A 20,262-nucleotide genomic window follows, 5' to 3' on the forward strand; every position below is an offset into this window, starting at 1 on the left:
TTGTATATTTTAGATTAAAATGCTCATCTAAGGCTTGATAAGCTCGTAACATTTTAATGAAAGAAAGGGTAAAAAACAGAATCAGAGTTTGCATGAATAGTTACACTTTACGTAAACTACTTTGGTTCTGACACCATGCTGACAGGAAAATCATATAGATTGATTTAATAAGATGCTTTCTCTGGTGCTTGAAAGTTACACTTTTAGTTCTCTGACCAAGATACAGCTCTCGATGATGGATCATCAAGGCTTGTAAAACTACATCAAACTAATAAGCCACGAATCAAGGTCTTAGAAACCGGACAGATCAGTGTTTTTTTTGGGTGGTGGGGTTATTTAAAAAAAAAAAATTTAATATATTTTTAAAGTAAAATACTATAGCTATTTTAACTTTTTGTAATGTCATATAGGAAATGCTTCCACAAGCACTTTAATAAACGGTTGTAATATTTGTATAAGAGATTATTTTCAATTTAAAAACATAGACTGTCATATCCAGATGGTGTTTTTGGTTTACAGCAGTAAATATTAGAACACCATGCTAAACGGCCCTCCCTCTGCTCCTACAGGAGTCACACTAAGAGTTCAAGCCGTCGTTCCAATAGCAAAGAATGTTCCAGCCTCCCTCGCCACGGAGACCTCCATCACCTCGGGAATGAGAGTTTCCTCAACGGCAACAAACCGGCACCATCCAGTTTAAGTCCGACTCTGCACCCCAAGGGCCAGTACATGTCCCAGACTCTTAATCGTTCTATCTCCTCCAGCAAAGATCTGGTTAACAACAACCTGCCACACCTGCTCAGCCCCAAAGAATCCAAAAGCAAAACAGAGTTTGATTTCAACTTGGGACCCTCCCCGAAGTTGCCGGACCAGGGACATGGGGTAAAGTATGGCCACGGCAAACCCAGCTCCTCTCGCTCTCAGCAGCAACAGCAGCAGCAGCAGCAGCAGCAGCAGGTCAGTCGGCACACTTTCCTGGAAAACAAAACTAACACCCTACAGTCTGGGGCAGAAAAACAACACAGTCGACACGCCCACAGTATGGCCGACTCTGCCCACGGATCCATGTCCTCATCCTCTAAGAGCTCAGCGTCTTATCTCAGTCTGTCCAAGAGCCACAGCGGACTGAGCGATGCCAAATCTGTGGGGAATCTCAGCGACGGTCGACTCCACCCGGATGACCCAAACTCTAACACGACAGCTGGGGTGGGACCCAGTGCCCGCTTCTTCCCTGCCAGCTGTTTAGACCTCAACACCCCTTCAGGTCCTTCTGGGCCTCCTGGCAGCCCCTCTACTCGACACAGTGATCGATCTGGACACAGCCCCGCCTCTCGTAGCAGCGGCAATGCCCGCATGGAGAGCAGCACGCTGGACTCTTCATCCAGGCACAAATCCAGACATAAATCTTTAGTGCCAGGTAGGTTTCATTCAAGTCTATTCATTTTACACTTTAAAAGCTTTATAAAAAAACAAAAAACAAAACACATCATCGCAGTGGATTCCAGCAAGAAGAACAAACAAGAAAATAAAAAAGATCGGCCTGATCACTTAAATTAGTTTGGACAGTTAAATAGTAGAACACTTGTAACTGTTCACTTCTTATCGCTCTGCTAACTTTGACTTCTTTTCCCGTCTCCAGAGGACGCTGGTGCGCCGGAGCTCTTGGACCCAGGAGGACCTGGGATGCCCTCCACTCACACTCTGCCTTCCCCTCACGAGTCTTATCATTACGGCCTCGGCTATACCTCGCCTTTCTCCTCTCAGCAGCGGCCACAGCGCCACTCCATGTACGTGAGAAGGGAACGCCACCGACCACACGGAGTGGAGACGGCGATGGCGGGCTTGCCTCCGCCGGGGCAGGCGATACCAACACGAGCCAGTAGCCTGCAGCTCCTCTCCCCACAGCTGCAGCACAGGACCACCCTCGCTGGACACTCAGTGAGTTCTTCGAGGGAGGACTGCACGGACGACATGACGAGGGTTAGTGGCAGAAAGTGCCTCGAACGTGGCGGGATTGAGTCTAAAATAGCAACAGACACACAATGAAAAGCTTAAATTAGGGTGCATTATGTTGAATGATGACAGCAGTTTTTGTAGTTCCCCACACACTTCCCCACCAATCTGAAAAACCAACACCAGTCATCGCTCATAAGGATTTCTAAACACATTGCCATTCTTTTTGCCAGAATTATCTGACCAGGATCTCTCCACATTTTAACGACCCAGTCCAGAGTCCTCCAAAATTAAAAAGAACTAAAATTGTTGTTTGCCCCACTTTTAAACCCATTTGTCCTCATGCTAGTACAATTAATTAAACAGCAAACCACAAACAAGGTCAAATGGTGCATTTCAATGACATGAATTAGTTCAGAAGTCCGATCCAAGTGGCCATTCGAGGAACTGTTTTTGGTGTTTCCAAACAGGCTGCCGCTTACTCATGCACAATAGAAATAAGTCATAAACACAAGTAAAATTGCTCAAAACACACAAAATTTCAACCTCCACAGCAATAGTGGCACAATAACGCATAAATGATGTGTCAAAAAGTCAAAGGAGCTTGCAAAGAAAAGCGTCTGGACTTCTTTAAGTTGCTTGAAGACGTCTTCAAGCAACTTAAAGAAGTCCAGACGCTTTTCTTTGCAAGCTCCTTTGACTACGATGACCTGGATGACTGAGAACCTTCACAGACGATGTGTCAAAAACGTTTTAAAAGGGATGTTGACGGTGATTGGAAAGCACTAAGGTCAACAGAAAAGGCAGGTGAGGTGTTGCTCATTCGTAAAAGACATTTTAACTGAATTTCTCGTGAGATAATGGGAGGTGGGTGCAGCGTCAATGTTTTAACTTTTCAGTAAGTGCTTGAAAACCTTTTTCTGTTTCCCAAACACGATCACTAAAGCTCTGCGTCTGCAGTTTAAAAGCCCGTCTGAAGGCAATAATAACTGGGGCTGTTTTCTTGGAATTGTTCTAAGTTACAGAAAGATGATGGAGGATGAGGCAGGTTGGTGAAAAATCACACAGAGACAAAATTACAGTTCCTGAAATGTATGAAAGCTCATCCGCGGAAGATATTAAACAATGGAAGCGGAACAAAGGGTGAAATGTTCCTTTGTTATGTGCACTGACTGTCTGTGTGTGTTTGTGAGTATGGGTGTTTCATGATTTGATGTGCGTGTGTGTGTAGGAAGTGTCACTGTCTCGCATTATCATTGCCACTGCTTCATGCTGCTTCTCCAGTCTGCTTTGACCTGCAGCTGTCCGTCTTCTCAACAGAGTGAGCAGTCCCCTAAAGACATGAGCCACCCTTGTGCCCCCATCAAAGACTCTACGCGGGACAACACTGCTGCTTTTCTTACACAGCGCTCTAAAAACGAGGTCCGACCCCCCGACTCCTCCCTGTCTCCAGCCAGTTCAGCAAACACAGAGAGTAGCTCTTCTGACTGCTTTTCTTTTTGTGTTCCTACTTAAGCCAACAGCTTCACTGCACGTTGTCGCTGGTATAAATGTAGCCTCACTGAAAAGCGCTAAGATGTCCTGAATGTTTGTGTTGTAAGCCAGAAAAGACTGCGATAGCTAATGATAAGGGATGAAGTGAGATTAAACAGGAATGTCGCTTAAAACGATAAAGGCTGAGAAAAAAATTGTATGTTCCTGTTTACCTGTGTGTGTTCGTGGGTCTGCACGATGTGTGCACTCTTTAGGTTGGCATGTACCACGACCCTCACGTTGAGGACGGAGCTTCCTCCAAGGAGAACCGGATGATCTTCACTGAGTCCATGCCTCGGAGAGTAGGGAGCTTTTATCGAGGTAAGGAGCAAGAAATAACAGTAAAACCTGTATGGTTCCTCTTTCTTTTGTTTATTATTCCTTTGACACAAAGAAGATCAAAGATCACACATTCATCATATTTAAATGATCAAAAACAGTCATTTCCACCTCTCGTTGTTTCTCCTCAGTCCCTTCTCCCAGGCCAGATAACTCCTCTTTCCACGACGGCGTCGGCCAGGGTCGAGGGCCAGTCGTACCCATTGTACCCGGAGACCCTGTCGCCATGGCCAACCACTCCAAACGCCAGACAGCTTTTGACTGGTGAGAGTTCATTTGTAGTCTTTATGTGGCATGTTGAGGCAGCAGTGCAGTAAATGTAGGAACAACAGTGGATTAAAGAAACATGAACAACTTTTAAATTGTTAAGCCTGCTGTTAGAATTGTGCACGTCCAGTACAGAGTGTGTCAGACGTGCAGGACATTTATGGATGAAGACGTTTTGTTTTGGTTTTTTCTTCTTTATAGTTTCCTTCCCCGATCTGAACATCATCCCTGCTGTTAAAGTGTCTGACTTTTTTTTTTCTCGCTGTGTCATTAACACCAATTAAGATCTATTGTTCACACTCTGTGCTGCTGCACTGAATACATATAAACTCTTTATATATATATATGATGGGTTATTCCATAGATAATAAAATCAGCCAATCACATAGCACCTTAGTGAATTTAGGCATGTAGATATGATCTGCTTAAGTTCAAACTGAGCATCAAAGTGAGGAAAAAAGATGATTTAAGTAACGTTGAATGCTGTATGGTTGTTTTTTGAGCATTTCAGAAACTGCTGATCATCTCAAGGGTTTACATAGATCCAAAAAAGAGAAAATATCCAGTGAGCAGCAGCCTCTGGGTGAAAGAGCCTTATTTGTGTAAGAGGTCAAACAGCTTCAAGGTTACTGGAAAGCAACAGTAAATCAAAAAAAACACGCTTTACAACCAAGGCATGCAGAAGAGCATTTCTGAACCTTGAAGCAGATGGACTACAGAAGCAGAAGACCACACTGGGTGCCACTCCTCCCAGCTAAGAACAGGAAACTGATGTTTTCATAGCCTTACAGTTGAAGAGTGGAAAACGCTGCCTGGTTTGATGAGTCTTAGTTTCTGCTGCAACCTTTGAATTTTAGGGTCAAACTTTGGCATAAAAAGATGAAAGCGTGGCTCTGTCCTGCCTGTCAATGGTTATGGCTGCTCATACTGGTGTAGAGATATACCAGATACTAGTATAGAGATATTTTCTTGGGACCCTTATTACCCTGAACTAAGCATTGTTCAAATGCCACAGCCTATCTGAGTAGACCATTTCCATCCCTTTATGACCACAGTGTACTCATCTTCTGATGGCTACTTCCAGCAGGGTAATGTGCCATGTCACAAAGCTCAAAAAATCACAAACTGGTTTCTTAAATATGACACTGAGTTCATTGTACTTAAATGGCCTCCACAGTCACCAGATCTCAGTCCAATAGAGCATGTTTGGGATGTAGTGGAACCATAGATTCTTATAATGGATGTGCAACCAATGAACCTGTGATGCTATCATGTCAACATGGACCAAAATCACAAAACTGTGTTTTGCTTTGTTTATTCTTCAAGTGGACTGTATGTGGTGGCAGTGGCTGCAGAAGAAGCCTGAGTTCCTCAGAAAGAGTATATTGTTTTTTACGTAATGACTTTTTTATTCAGATTTTTTATTACAACATATTTTTTTAGATTTTCTGTTTCAAAGCATGAATAGTTTGATTAAGTGTTTCCATTTTCACATGCAGCTGGTTTGAAATTGTCAATCATGAGGATTATTAAGTTAGACTCCTTTACTGTGCTGCATGTGTTATTTCATAGTGTATGGTTTTTATGTATTACTGTATTATGTATTTTGTTTGCTCCCATGCACGTTATAATCCAAGTTAAATGAAAAGTTTCCACATTTGCCATGCAGGACTACTGCAGAAGCAATGGTCATGAATCCTCCAGAGCCCGCCAAAGAGAAGGAAAAGCAAGGCTTCTTCAGAGCCATTAAAAAGAAAAAGAAGAAGTCACAAATAGTAAGATTATTAATGACTTTTTATTAATAAGATTATTCTTGTCACCTGGTTTTTCAAATCAACTATTTGTATTTTGGTTCCATGTGCTGTGCGCCTTTTGAGTTTAGCACGTACTGATTGTAAGGCAGGATCTGCAGTGTCAATATTTTCTTGCAAAAATGTTTCATATGAGCTTAACACTGACATCTAGTAAGATTAAAGGGAAATTCGATTTTATTTGAAAGCTCTTAAAATTGTCGAGTATATCTTAAAGCAAAAGTTGCTCTGAAGTTTCACCATCTCTTTTTTGCTTCCTGTTTATCACATATTCCTCCTCCTCTGCAGTTGTTCTTCTCTTAGATGTCAGAGATTTGTGTTTAGAGTTGTGGCTGTGCATCTTCTGCTCCACAGACCGACATGGAGGACGGGAGGAATCCCAGCATCAAGAAAAGCCTTTTCCCCCTCTTTAGCTCTAAAAATAGCTTAAAGCACAACTCAGCTGTCAAAGTCCTACCTGTAGTCGCCTCGCCTATGGTACAACACCAGCCTGCCGCGCCCTACCCTGCCTCACCAGTAATCTAACCCCGACGCTGTGGCTGCATGTTGACTTATTTTGCACTCACTGGAATGACCCAGTTTGAAATCCTCTCAGTTGACTGATTGATTGGCTAAAGAAAATTTTTTGCTGAAAGGATTTCAAACACAAACATATATATATTTATATATTTAATGCTGCACGCTGTTTTCACATCCATTTTGTCTTGCTATAACGTTTGTCAAATGCAGTCACGTTGCACTCACATTGCATCGTGAGACATTTCAACGTGCAGTGTGCTGTTTGTCAGGCCAGCGTAAGGCATCATTTCATCATGAGAGGGTCACGAACATGTTCAGCACATGAACACACACTCCTGCTGTAGAAATTACTGGTCTCTTTGCTATGTTGTGTAATAATGCTGAAATCATGAATAGTTATTTCATAAAATGTGCTCCTTTAGCTCCTTTCTGAGAGCTAGATTAGGCTAACTAGCTAGCTTAGCAAGGCTGGAAACAGGGAAAATGGCAGATAATTCAACTTATCAGCACTTCCTAAAGGAAGCTGATTATGCTTTTCCTTATTTTCTGTTTCTTTACTTGTAGTGCACCTGGTTACATTTTCTGATAATGATGCTGCTATGTGCAAATAATCCCTATGAGGTAAAAGCTTAGGCTAAACTTCTTTAAACAAATACTTATAGAATGTTTTTTTAAAATTGTTTGATCTGTTCTTCTTAGTATGGTCAACTCAGCTAGACAGATCTGGCGGTAAGCACAGTAGCCCCACCCATTTTTTTTTTAAAGGATTTTTGTTTGTAAAGGGCGACCAATCAGATGAAAGTTGTATTAAACTGAGGCGGAGTTAAAGAAGGAGGAGCTAAAACAGATTGTTTCAGACAGTGGATGAATAGAAGGGCTGCACGAGTGTACAATATACAATGAAATACTTTGAAGTAACAGTGCAAAACTACTCCTTATATAGTCCAAAAAATACAGAACTGGAATAAGGAAAAGAAGTACACTTTAAGTAGTTCTTATGTAGCCAACTGGTACATGAAGCTGAGTAATTGTGTATGAAGCGAAAAGAAAAAAGGCCAAAGATTTACTAGTTACATTTTACCAACAGTAAGAATTTGCTGTTTGTCGCTGGTTTGTATCATTTTTCTTTTTGACCTTTTATGCAAACAAATGACCAACTATCAAACTGCCCAGTGATGATATTAATTATTAGTTGCATCTCTAGTTTATATTAAAGCTTATCTAAACACACTCAGACACCAGAGCAGAGAGTTAAGCATTTTTTAATAAGACAATCATCATCGCCACTTTCTTGTCTCATGTCTGTTTCTGCCAGAGCAGTGCATGAAGGGCTTCACCGGGATTTTAGTGAGATGTGCGATCATCATTTTTATGTATTTGTTTTGGATTAAAAATAACACTTCCATATTTCTATTTCTGAAACGTCAGGTTCCCGGGAACGGACAGGATCACTTGTCCCTGCAGAGGAGCTCCAAGTCGTCCTCTCACCACAGCAGCCGGCGGAAAAACCGCGAGCGATCCCGAGACAGAGATCGAGAACGGGAACAGAGCCGGGACAGAGACCGGGACAGGGAGAGGGAACGGGAGCGAGAACGAGAGAGAGAAAGGGAGAGAGAGAGGGAGAGAGGGAGGGAGAGAGAGAGAGTCACTGACTGGCCGGACAAACAAGTGGACTCACACTCTCAGGTATGTGCCTACTTTAATCTGCAGTTTCGATTTATCTGCAGATCACAACCCAGTTTGAGTCTTTCATCTGATTTTTTTATTAGATTTTTAAAAAGAACAATACTTTATCTTGTCATACATACTTAAGTTTTCCTATAAATTATATACTGAAGTCACGAAACTAGAATATATAGCACCGTGCTCATAAAAAGTGTCACAATAAAGCTCCCAAGACTCAAGGCCCAAAGAAAGGGAAACTGTATAATCTATAAAAGGTCAAAGGTTTTTATTAAAACTGAACCTTAAGAAGAACCTTAAGAATGGGGGAAAAAAACAGGCCTTGTAGAAGCACATTTAGTATTAATGCCATTCTCGCATTATTCCTACATTTACTTTCATGCTTTTAGGAGTACGAAGGAGGAAGCTATTTTCACACATGCAGTGTAGACCTGAACTTTTCCAGACATTACCCAGCAGTAGGGCGCCCAGGTGTCCCACTTTATGTAGGACAGCACAGTGTTTTATCCTCCGTTCCCCCAACCCACATAGTGAGACAATGCCCCACATTCTGATTTAGTGGAGTCAACACGTGTTAGTCTCAAAGGAAGCAAGTGGTTTACTCAAACCCAAAGATGATTAGCAGGGAGAACAGCAGCTGGAATAACCATTAAGGTTTAAATGTTATTGGGACAGAAAGGGAATAAATGAGTGAAAGAAAAGTACAAAATCAAACCTTAAGCTTGAATTGAATTTTTATTGCATTTATTTATAATGGGACTTAAAATGTTGCAATTTGTTCTTCACAAACCACTAGTTAAAATCAAAGTAACCGAAACATTAGTAGCATTTCCTGCCTTGTCCCACATAAACATACAGTTTGACCCACAGTTAGCTTTTGGGATCTGGTCACCCTACCTAACAAAAGATATATTAAAACACAAATGTCTGATATTAAAATCAGTTTTATCCTGACAGCTAGTTACTATTAAAGCAATTGTTTAATTTAAGAATATAGCTGGTAATGTTGCTGGGAAAGACTATCTCCTGCTGTATAGTGCATGTGAGACTGACCTAGATTCTCCCAACAGTGTGTGAGACTGGCTTTAGTACTCGGCAGACAGAAAACATTGTTTTCACCCATCAACTCCAGACAATGTCAGGAGAATCAGGTCGGGGTTTTGTCTGAAGTTGACCTTTCTTTCATGTGTCACACAGCAGGAGATAGTCCTCCTCAGGTCCATGCTCACTAATCGAAATGCACATTTTAGGCAAGATAGCTACCTGGGGATAGCATCCTTGAGCCAATGTGAATTCAACAGACAGTTACCTGCAATACTGTCACATGGCCTCAGCACATGTGACACACTGTTGGGCTTGGTCATGGGATTTGTAAACAATAACAAAAATTTAGTTTTATTTTTTAAGATAATTCATCAGTGGTGTCTCTTTCCCCCCCTGCCAGAGCCAACCACTCAAGTCACTACGTAGGCTCCTTCACCTCTCCCCTTCTTCCTCAAATCAAGGACAGGCTCCCCCTCCTCCTCCTCCTCAAGACCTGCGCTTCCAAGCCCCCATGCCCAACCCTCCTCAGCCCTCCTCCAAAGCAGGCTACCCCGAGGGTCGAGGTCATGCCGACAGCAGGGGGCACACTGGGGTGAGCAGCTCCACCCAGGCTAAGAGCCGCAAGGCCAGCTACCCCCTGCCGGGACAGATAGAGTCCAGCTGGCACGTATCTGCTTTACAGCGGGCAGAGGGGGCTCAGTTCACCCCTGAACAGCTGGGCATCAAACCGGGTCAGAATGGACCCACTTTTACCCGAGCCTCCCGCACCAGGATGCCAAACCTCAACGACCTGAAGGAGACCGCCCTCTAAAACCTCTCAACCACACCACCTCCGATGCAGCTCCATCCCGGAAGCACCTGCCAGAATGCAGACATCGTGGTACTGCAGTAAGGGTCTACACAAGAGCCTTTTTCACTGGATCAAGTCCTAATTCAGAAATGTAGTAATCTGTTGATGCTCATGCCTCTGAAATCTAAAAGCCTAGACGTTGATCGGCCAAACACCTGGGACAGTGTGGTTTAGGGAAGCAAAGATAGGGAAGGGCCCATCCTTTCTTGAGATGCCAGTACTGTATCAGCTCTATATTATTGTCTGTCTCTACTTGCAAGGTTACATCAGAACAAGCTGATCATCCCTGTCAAGGAGACACTGCCCATGTGGCCTCTTTGCTGCCATCTTCTGTTCACAGGACGCTACTGCAACACATTAGACAGCCGCTGTCACAGCAGTGGCCAATAAACTCAAATGTTTTTCAAGCTCTGATATTTGATAAGAACATAAAAAATGATTTATATTAACATTATTTATGAAATATTTATTTGTTTTAAATTCAAGGATATAAGCTATAAATGACACAGTATGTAGGTTATATGAGAATATTATAAGGTAATATAGAATTAAATGTGTAATTGCAAGAGCTTTAGTTTCGACACAAAGAAATGCATAGATATTTATGTGTTGATAATACAATATGTCACAAGGAATATTTAATAATGGTGAATGTCTTTTTTTTGTTTGTTTGATTTGATATGTTATTAGCAGATTATCATGTTATGTTGTTTTTACCCTTTTTTCTGATTGTTTCATCAAAATGTAAAAAGAAATACTGACAAATATATAAAATATCTGATATTACAAATAGTGCAAATCTGCCCATCACCCTCATGACATCAGTTTTGACGTTTTGTGACAAGTTGGGCTATTTGTTAGCAGGGTTTGGTAGCAGAACAGCCAGAGTGAGACTGTTAGGCTCTGTGCTTCACATATTGTAATTGTCAGGTCATTTTATCTTACATTCCCATTGTCGCAGTTTTCAAATTTGCCCATTTTTCAGTCCCTCAGTTCGTTTAGTGACAAACAGCTTTCCAGCATCTTGTTGCTGCCATGTTGGTTTTGTCCACAGCCTTAAAAACCATTTAACGGGCATCTTCGCCCACATCACCACGCAGCTCTAGTGAGGGAGGTTTACCTAACATGACATTGAAAATTTAGAGTGTTTTGAGACGGCAGGGAAGCTCTCTGCAAAAAGGCATACCTCACCTGCAACCTTTAAGATCTTAAAGGATAAGTCTGGTAATACTTTATCTTTATCCATTTATTTATTTATTTATTTTGTCAGAAATTCCAAATGCATTGTCTGTGCAGCCAAAGTGGGGTGTATGTGCTCTAAAAGTCTTTAGATTCATTTTAATTTGTTATTGAAATTTGTTATTAACTAAAGTAGAGAATATGCTCATTTTAATATAGTAAGTACAGTACTTGAGTGAATGTGGTTACTTACATTCCCCCACTGGCTGGGTGTGGGCTTTTCATAGGACTTTGCTGACGCCATGAATTATATGAAATAACACCAGACTTATCCTATAATATGTGTTTACATTTCCTGTGTGCATTTTAAAAGCTTGTGTTATCAAGAGTTTTGTAAAAGTCTTTTGTAAATCTGAATTTGATTTTCCAGTTTGCATTACTATTAACATTAACAGTCATAATCAGGGATGATTTTACTTAACTTGATTGTTCATTAAAGCATTTACTAATTGTCTTCTGATCTGTGGGCAATGTAAAGCTGAGGTGTGTAGAATGAAAAACATTTTGTGGCCTAGGGGAAGTATACAGCATTGTTTTCCCCCAGTTTTTCCATTATTCTTCATTCTGTCCTCCTTAATATAAAACAGTATTAAGGCCGCTGGGGGGGAACAAAAAACAAAATAAACAGTCTTGTTGCATTATTCTCAGAATTCTGATTTTAATTTGAGAATTCTGGCTTTTTCTCAAAAACCTGACTTCAGTTGCATAATTCTTTAATCTGACAATTCTGACTATTTTTCCAGACATTTTGCTCAAACATCTGACTTGTTCTCAAAAATCTGGCTTTAATCTAAGAATTCTAACATTCTCCACAAAAATCTGAATTCAATTGGGAAATTCTGACTTTTTTTGTTTTTCTCAAAATTCAGATTTTAGTAATTCAGGCTTTTTCCCAAAATTCTGGATGTAATCTAAGAACTGTGACATTTTCCTCAAAAATCTGACTTTAGTTGCAAATCTCTTTTTTTTCTTCTTCTTCTTCTTTTTTTTTTTCCTCAAAATTCTGATTTTAGCAATTCAGGCTTTTTCTCAAAAGTCTGTCTTTAATCTAAGAATTCTGACCTTTTCCTCAAAAATCTGATCAGTTTTCTCAATGTCTGTCTTTTCTTCAAAACTGAATTCTTCTCAAAATTATGATTAACTCTCAAACAAATCTCTCCCTCAGAGAATTCTTAGTTTAAAGTTAGACTTATGATTTTGTTTTCCTCAGGATTTTGAAGGGAAAAAAAGTCATGACCTCAAATTTCTTTCTTCAGTGGCCTTAATTCCCTTTCATACGTTTGTGATTTGAAAGCATAAAGCAAAAAAATGCATTCCAAATGCCATCACAGACAAAAGGAACAAAGAACAGAAGAATGGTCCATGAAAAGTTTGGATCCCCATTTGGTGAAAATAAGAATCAATCACAGTAACTTGATGGTTGACTGAAAGCAATAACACTCACTAAAAGACTCGGAGTGATGCAGATTGTATTAGCCAAATCGGCAGCTAGATGGATTTGAGCCAAATATAGCACAAAGAAGGATTTCCTGCAGGAGACTGTGATTACAGCGTTGGCAACTGTTGGTATGTGACATCACATCATTCTGCAATACATTTTTTACATTTTTCTTAAGTTTATCCCACAGAAGGTAAAACTGTCCCATGTTGTGGGCTTGTGTACAAAATCCTCATTGCTAATGATTGTAAATGACTGCTGACATGGGTTTGTTTATATCACTAATGGGACAAAGTGATGATGAAGTTTACCTTGCTAGTGACCCGAAGCCTTACGTTAGTTTATCGACTCAACGCGTCAGATGGAAATGAAGGCTTCAACCCTCAGCAGGTCGCACACACTGAAAACTGAGATGAGAAGAAGACTTTTTGTTCAGAAATATGAATGTGTTTCCTATAACATCAATTCTCTTTTTTTGTCATTAAGCTGTTTCCCACTTCTGACAGGGTGTAAATAAAAAATAACAGAGTATCTATACTGACCGTTCTACTTTAAAAATGATAGGGTCTCATAATAAATGCCAACTGTACATTTTTGAATGTCTCAGAGTTTGTTTTGGAGCACAGACGCAACATAAAAACAGACACATATTTGTTTATTCAAGGACATGGTTTAAAAATACAATAAAGAGAACATCTTCAGAGCAATTCAGCTCTGCAATGTATTCCTAAGTGTAATGGGAAATTCAAATATAACATTAAAGAAAGCAATCAGGAATTTTTAACAACAGCACCAAACAACAACAAAAAAATCAAACAAGAAAACAGTAACTCAAATGAGGCAATAAGACCAAAATAAATAAATAAATCCATATTAACAAATTCATTGAAAAGACTAAAGACAGCAGTCTGTTACACCTATCCGATTATCTAACAGCTGTGCACAAAATCTGGTGGTAACTGGTGTTTAAGCTGCAGAATAATATGCATTTGTTCTAATTTGACCCACCAGATGATAAATTATGTATATATGACTGTTTACTATATATTATATTTGGACAATTAATTAATTAGAAATGTAAAAAAGCAAAACAAACATTCAAAATTAAATAAAGAAAATATGAATTTTAAAAAATGCTGTAAATGCAAACAGTAATTGTAATTAGGATGACCTTGTTGTTGTTTTCAGTCTTTTCATGGGATTTGCTGAAAATATGAAAAATGCAGACTACTACCACACCGATTCATTAAGGTAAATAAGGAGGGGAGACTTACTGTGTAAATTCCCAGCTACGCTCAGATTATCAGGAGAAGCAGACAGAATTTTATTGACCTATCACAGAACGATTTGGATTTCTAACATGAGCGCAGATTCAACCGCCATAGCAACGCTACCTCTCCCTCTCCATGCCTAATTACTGCTTTCAGTTTATGCCGTTTCATTGCAAATGGAGCAATCTATTGAGAACTCCCCAAATTGAAGTCCCCATAGTGAGACTGGTTTAATACAGACAATGCAGAGTGGAGTGAATGAGAGCTCATTGTACATATCAAACAAACCTGGTTTAATGCATTTATGTAAGTGTGTTTTAGCTGTTTTGTTTGTATTTTTTAAAGGGGTTGGGGGGAAGTGGGGGGTGGGGGGGTTTACATGCATTTGTTCATGCAGAGCAGCAGCTCCAGGCGCAGAGCGATGCGTGTGTGCCATCCCAGAGGGAGGATGCGAATGTAGCGAGCAACGATGGGCGGCCGCAGAAGGTTCTGCACAGACGAGGACCGGTCAGAGTTCCCATAAAACACCTGAGGAAAGACAGAAAGGCAAGATTAAGGTGTAGATTAGTTAAAACCGGCCATTGCATTAAAGCTACTATTTCTAGAACCACATGGTAGTTGACTTGCAAACAGTTAACGTTCAGTTGGTTTTCAATGACTGATTAACAGTTTAAATCACTTCTAAAATATGACTTCTCATGATGTCAGTATCAGGCAAATATAAAATGCCTAATGTTTCATGCAAAGAGGCATGGACAAAGAATTATGTAGCCTCATTCTTAGCCTAATCAAAAAGAAACCTCCAGTGTCTGAGTATGAAGGGCATTAAATAAAAACAATTTCAATAAAAAGAATAATAAATGGCTCAAAAAATAAATTTAAAAACCATTGAATACATAGAAAAAATATATTTAAAAAATGTTGGCAGCAATTAAATTCGCTGACATAAATGTCTTTTGAATTAGGTTACTGTTATATTGATTCCTCTGTTTATTTGTGTTCCATTTAATTTAGTATTTTATTTATATGCAACTGTCAAATACTGCATAAATACATTAAAAAAAAGATGAAAAAATAAAAGGAACTGTAGGTCAATTAATACACACTCCTTATTTTTATATATTATATTTTCATACATTTCATGTCATATTATTTATTGATTTAGGCACTTTCAGGCCTCCATACTTGAAGTGCTGAACATTATTCAGTGTATCCAAAGTGCACTTAACTGACCCTGTTGTTTCCAGTCTGGTCTTTGTAATAGATCCAGTTGAGCTTCTCATCTGTTCTGTACTGAACACTGTACTTGGTAATCCACTCATCGGCATCACAGCGGCCCTGAGTGAGAATCCCTGACACCACCGTCACTTCCCTTAAGTCAATCTGCAGCCACTGACTGCTGTCCTGGAACTTAGACAGCCAGGCGCAGCTGGAGGAGAAAGAAAAACATTTAATATCAGCACTGATTTATACAACAAATATCATAGTTGGTCACGACAGTTTAGCACAACGCAGGACAGAGAAATTTACTGCTGTTTTTACAATATCTTCTCTAAAGATAAAATCCTGTTGTTTTGTGTTCTGAGGAAACTGACAGTTTTTAACATCCGATATGATGTTTTGTTTTCGGAAAGAGAGCAAATGAAAGGAAGGATTCAACTTAATGCTTAAAAATTACAATATTTAGCATTTTTAAAAAGTCCTACTAGATTCTGTATGTTTTTTTCCCCATTTTGTCTCATCTATATGGTTTTTTAAGCAAGAACATTTTGGTGTGTTTAAGTAACAAAATATACATAAGGAGTGTGTTTACTACACTTTTCCTCACAGATGATAAGAGCCATGATCTTTTTTTAAAAGAGACACAACAGTTGGCTGTGTGGTGCTGGCCTATATATATATACCTACCCAAAGCCCTGGCTGTTGAGTCGCGCCTTACTTGGTACCCATGAGGAGAACCAGCCAGTGTACTGGTCCTGGTTGGAGCAGGTAATCTGTTCTTGACTCACTGATCCAGCCTCAAAGCCAAGAGGTCTGTGGTAGGGACACTCTGCAAAGGAGATCGGAGACAACTTAACATGAGCGCTCTTAGTTTCAGGTAATATTTCTTTCGCTGAAAGTTCTCGTGGCCATGAGATTTTAATATCGTCACCCTGAGAGAAGAGAATACAAACGGCTAGCTTAAGCCAAGCAGTGCATCACAAAAATATATATATATATAAAAAGACCATCAAACCACTAAGCCTCTCCTTAATTCTCCATTTCGGCATCCTTTCCTCTCTCCTAACCCCTGCAGATTCCCATAATCACACCCTCTCGCTCCCATGGCCCCCACTGTTAGGAGCCTCTGTGTGACCCATATCCCATCCTAAAATCCTGCAGTTTAATTCTCCGTGGTGAGAGATCAGTGATGTCCATTAGGGCAGCAGACGGACAGATGGCCATGTTCTGCTCTCCGTGGCTTTGGCTCCGTGTTGTTCTCTCGCTTCCTTTAAAATCACACGAGAGCCACTCCTTTACTTGGTAAATAAAGCCTTTAAATATGTGAATGAGAGAGAGAGAGACAGTGGTACATGAGTGAGAAAAACATCAGCTGTGGACACATGGAACAGAAACTGTAGTAGAAGTAGCCTGCTGCTCTTTTGTTTACTACTGGCTTAAGCCTATCTGGCACAGGGTTGCATCCTGTCTAATCCCAGCATTACAACACACCCGGCAGAAACGTCTGTGTGAGTCAGGAGATAAGTGTTTACATAACAGTAATGCAAATGCCTCTGTAGTCCTCCCTAATGTGTTTCCTGACTAAAACAACACATATTCAGATGGCTGAATCAACAGGCAAACTGCGAGGTGAGACTCAGTGGATTGAGGAACTCTGCGAACCCTGACGCAGAGCGGGCAGGAAAGTCTTTCTCACTCATCAGTTCTCATCCACGTAGCGGTAATTGCTGGTTTCTGTAATTGTGAGATCAGCATGGTCTATTATGAGCCCCGTAATCTCCGAATCATGCTCTAATATAATGATAGTCGGCAGAACTTCTTCCTCCTATCTGTTTCTGGTTGCCATGTGATTTGCGGCTCAGCTCAAACACACTGATTCACTCGTTTGTCTGCTCCTCTCCTCATCGAGTCAGACGTGATTCAGATCTGATCTTTAGCTCTCAGGCTCAAGTGAGGCTGTCAGAAGACCTTTTTTATAGTTTCTTTGTAGGAGGTCCAAAAAAACAGGAAAACAAAACAGGTTTACAGATTTCACTGGGATTTAGTTTAAAAGCTAAATCCCAGGCTAAGTTGGCAAAGTGAGAGAGCGTTCAGTTTGAGGATGAATATGGTACGATTCAAAACTCAAGATCAGCTATTATTGGGCGCTGCAGTGAGATTATTTTTTGAGTGTTTCTGACAAACATCCAAATGCAGGTTTCCTGTTACTGAAACGGGAATTCTGGAGGACTGTGCAGTGTTATCACAGGTAGCTTCTTCACATGTCCCCCCCTCTTCTTCCCTTTCTCCAAGGATGTCCAGTGAAGCATGTCCATCCACCCTGCGGCGTCAAATCTGGAGCCTAATGCGCTCATTGCATGAACACAAACTATAGACACACAATTGTGCACACACTGAAACTGTCCATCTACTTGTATCAGCAGTGATAATCGTTTGAGCAATTTTCAAGCAAGAGTCCCAGAAAATTAAAGCGTTCAGCTCCTCAAATATGAAGATTTGCAGTCTTACTTTGTCTTCAGTTGAATTGGCTTCAATTCTCTGATTGTGCAGCAGATTAATCAGTAATAAAAATCACTGTTAAGTACAGACCTTTCAGTTTTGAGCAGGTTAAACAACAGTTAATTCTTGTCTATCTAACACACCCTTCCCTTCTCCTTTTAAGAACTATTATCACTTTAGTGGTGCAATTGTAGATCAGCAAAAGTCACGTAATAAATCTCATTAGTAAATAAGTCTTGACACAGGGGGTTAAAGCACACTGATGTTATGAATAAATTAAGTAGTGATTGAGATTTAAGCTACTTATATGATTCATGTCCACTCAGAGTGACGTTTAATGGCTCTCACCCGGCATGCAGTCCACTCCTCGCACCAAAGATGAGCCAGACCCAATGGAGTAAACCTCCGTCTGCGATTCGCCTCCATCACAATCACATTTGCAGGACTTGTTAGTCCACGCCCCAGGGTTCTTATACAGACACACATAAACAACATTTATTAGCTGAAAATTGACATAGAGCTCATTTACAAATGATAAAAGGAGAATAATTTAACATAATAACTCTGGTCTGGCTGTTATCTGTGTTTTGCTGTTGATGTTGTTTTTCTTTCTTTTTCTTTACAAGCAAATCCTGACACTGTGACAGTTAAATCATCTGTGACATTTTGCTGGGTTGCTGAGATTTTTCATACCTCCTGAGCATAAATACCAATGAACACTGTTCAGCCAGATGGACAGGAGGGAAAAAAAGCCAGTTGATGAGGCACAGAAGAAGAAGAAAAAAACAGGACTGTTAGGGCATCATAGTCACCCTTTCTGGATACTAAAATCTGTGAATCAATCTGTTAGTTTAACCACATTAAGAAAAGGTAAATAAACACAACACACACTGGTAATAAAATATAATATCAGTGCAACTGTAAGAGTGAAACTGTACCGTTTGTTCCCAGGAGAAGGAGGCCCAGCAGGAAATGTTGTATGATGAGAGCCATCTTCCAACCCGCTCCAAACCAGACCAGACTGACCATAGACTGAGCATTCAAGCTAGTAGTGATAGGAAGGCTGGATTACAATAATCCACGGGACACTAATGGCCTTATCTAATGCCATCCTTATCTAACAAAGCTCCTCCTCCAGCTATTCACCCATCACCATTAATGCCATCATACCTGGAAAATCTCCATGCGGCCACAGAGGTCAAAAAATCCTGCATTAAAAAAAAAGAAGACACCAGCGCACCCAATTGCCACACTAGAGTTGTGTGTGTGTGTACAAGAGTGAAAGCAAGAGAGATGGTTGCTGGTGGTGGCTGATGCTGGGCCTAGTGATCCATATGATTGGACAGAAGGACCTGCAGTTGGATGTCATCCTCAAATGTTTGCAGTTCTCTTCTATACTATCACGTTAGGTTTGAAGGAAGGAATGAAGGAACCTGGTTTTTAATACTTGGTTCTTTGCTGTGATGTAGTGACATAAAATTGTATCATATATATTGTTTAATTTTATTTTTATTTAAAAAATGTTTAAAAAAATAAAAAACAAATTTAAATTAAGAAATTTAAAAAAAAAAAGAATTTGATTAAGAGTCTAAGTACAGAGATGATATTACTATTTCACAAATGTATCAATGTACTATTGTTTAATCATAAACCATTTTTCTGTAGGCAAAAGTCTCTCATAAACATACTCTGTTTTATTAAAAATGAATGCATGCATTGTATATATTGCTTATAGATCTATTTTATTTCATGTTATTTAGTTATTTTGTTTTTGAGGGGATTTGAAATGCTGCAGGTGACAGGCACGTGGATAATTATCATCAGAAGCAACTTTTAAAAACAAAATAAGCGAGTGTCCTGTTCCTGTGTTTGTTTGAGCATGGCATTTCTCCCGCCTCCCACTGAGGGTTTTAAAGCCAGGTGGGTAAAAATAATTAAGCCTAATCAAGCAAAGCTGTTGCCAATTTGTGCTGATTAGAGCACGAGTTTCACTCCCTGCGCGCCCTTTTGCTTTCACCAGTGGCCTTATAAAAGAGATTCTGCATGTTGCACTAGGTGATTTCGCTTCATGACAATTTTTTTTCCCCCCTTCTAGGAACTTGCCACAGCAAACATGAAGGTGGCTATTCATGCAACGCGTAGGATCCCTCCATGCACCAAAAAGAGGATTCGTGCTTACTCCACTCTCATCTACAGAGCTCATAAAGAGGTCAGAATGCACACTGTAATTGTCTGGCCTGTACATGTTCCTATGTGATGAGGGACTGGTTTCACATGCACTTTCTTGGTATTCTTCTTCTGCAGGTTAGTCCTGTTGGACTGAGAAATCCTGAGTTTCTGACCAGGAGGCATGGTGTCCCCAGACCGATCCTGCTCAGGCTTGTAGGCTTAGAGGCTTCTCGGCTGTCCAAGTCAAACAGGTTGAAAGCCATCACTCGGCGAGAGCTCAGTGCTGCTGTTGCACACGTACAACGGAGGATTCATGGAAGAGCCGCTGCATGAAGATATAGACTTTAAAACAAAATTTTATTTTTATTATTAAAGGGTTTATTTTAATCTTTGCCTCTTTATTAAAGTAAAACTATTAGGTAATTA

The 20,262-nt window shown here is 40.2% G+C and overlaps 2 protein-coding genes and 1 long non-coding RNA gene across 9 annotated transcripts in view; 2 read left to right on the forward strand and 1 right to left on the reverse strand.

Annotated features, from left to right (window-relative positions):
- The window catches only part of cdkl5 (cyclin dependent kinase like 5), a 44,176-nt gene extending 30,901 nt beyond the window's left edge, over nt 1-13,275 (forward strand). For 3 of the 7 annotated variants that reach the window (XM_012917017.4, XM_004543433.5, XM_012917018.4), the window contains exons 13-21: nt 570-1,417; nt 1,640-1,980; nt 3,274-3,375; nt 3,702-3,807; nt 3,957-4,089; nt 5,762-5,867; nt 6,258-6,419; nt 7,851-8,108; nt 9,550-13,275. In XM_012917017.4, the coding sequence (XP_012772471.2) occupies nt 570-1,417; nt 1,640-1,980; nt 3,274-3,375; nt 3,702-3,807; nt 3,957-4,089; nt 5,762-5,867; nt 6,258-6,419; nt 7,851-8,108; nt 9,550-9,960 (2,467 nt within the window). In that variant the 3' untranslated portion in view covers nt 9,961-13,275. The remainder of the gene's footprint in view (nt 1-569; nt 1,418-1,639; nt 1,981-3,273; nt 3,376-3,701; nt 3,808-3,956; nt 4,090-5,761; nt 5,868-6,257; nt 6,420-7,850; nt 8,109-9,549) is intronic. The other 4 variants (XM_012917019.4, XM_012917020.4, XM_012917021.5 and 1 more) reach the window with 4 other exon arrangements.
- A 39-nt stretch (nt 13,276-13,314) lies between these two features.
- Nucleotides 13,315-18,712, reverse strand: rs1a (retinoschisin 1a). Its single transcript, XM_004543434.3, has 6 exons — nt 18,606-18,712; nt 18,361-18,386; nt 18,016-18,136; nt 15,856-15,997; nt 15,181-15,376; nt 13,315-14,475 (listed from the first exon to the last, which is right to left on the reverse strand). Exons 1-6 carry the CDS (start codon nt 18,694-18,696, stop codon nt 14,323-14,325), a joined length of 729 nt encoding a protein of 242 aa, XP_004543491.1. The 5' UTR covers nt 18,697-18,712; the 3' UTR covers nt 13,315-14,322.
- Nucleotides 18,713-19,397: 685 nt separating this feature from the next.
- Nucleotides 19,398-20,223, forward strand: LOC105940753 (uncharacterized). The gene is made up of 2 exons (XR_001167418.4): nt 19,398-19,876; nt 19,972-20,223. It is a non-coding gene; the product is annotated as an uncharacterized LOC105940753 (long non-coding RNA).
- Nucleotides 20,224-20,262: the final 39 nt, after the last annotated feature.

This window comes from Maylandia zebra, linkage group LG1, assembly GCF_041146795.1.
Source record: "Maylandia zebra isolate NMK-2024a linkage group LG1, Mzebra_GT3a, whole genome shotgun sequence".
NCBI classification, from domain to species: Eukaryota; Metazoa; Chordata; class Actinopteri; order Cichliformes; family Cichlidae; genus Maylandia; species Maylandia zebra.

What these genes read in the sequence shown, in the direction of transcription:
- rs1a (XM_004543434.3), bottom strand. Translation starts at nt 18,696, where the DNA reads ATGGTCAGTCTGGTCTGGTTTGGAGCGGGTTGGAAGATGGCTCTCATC. An exon ending in AGGAGTGGACTGCATGCCGG is followed by an intron (nt 15,998 to 18,015) that starts GTGAGAGCCATT and finishes TCTCCTTTGCAG; the next exon opens with AGTGTCCCTACCACAGACCT. An exon ending in CTCAACAGCCAGGGCTTTGG is followed by an intron (nt 15,377 to 15,855) that starts GTAGGTATATAT and finishes TTTCTCCTCCAG; the next exon opens with CTGCGCCTGGCTGTCTAAGT.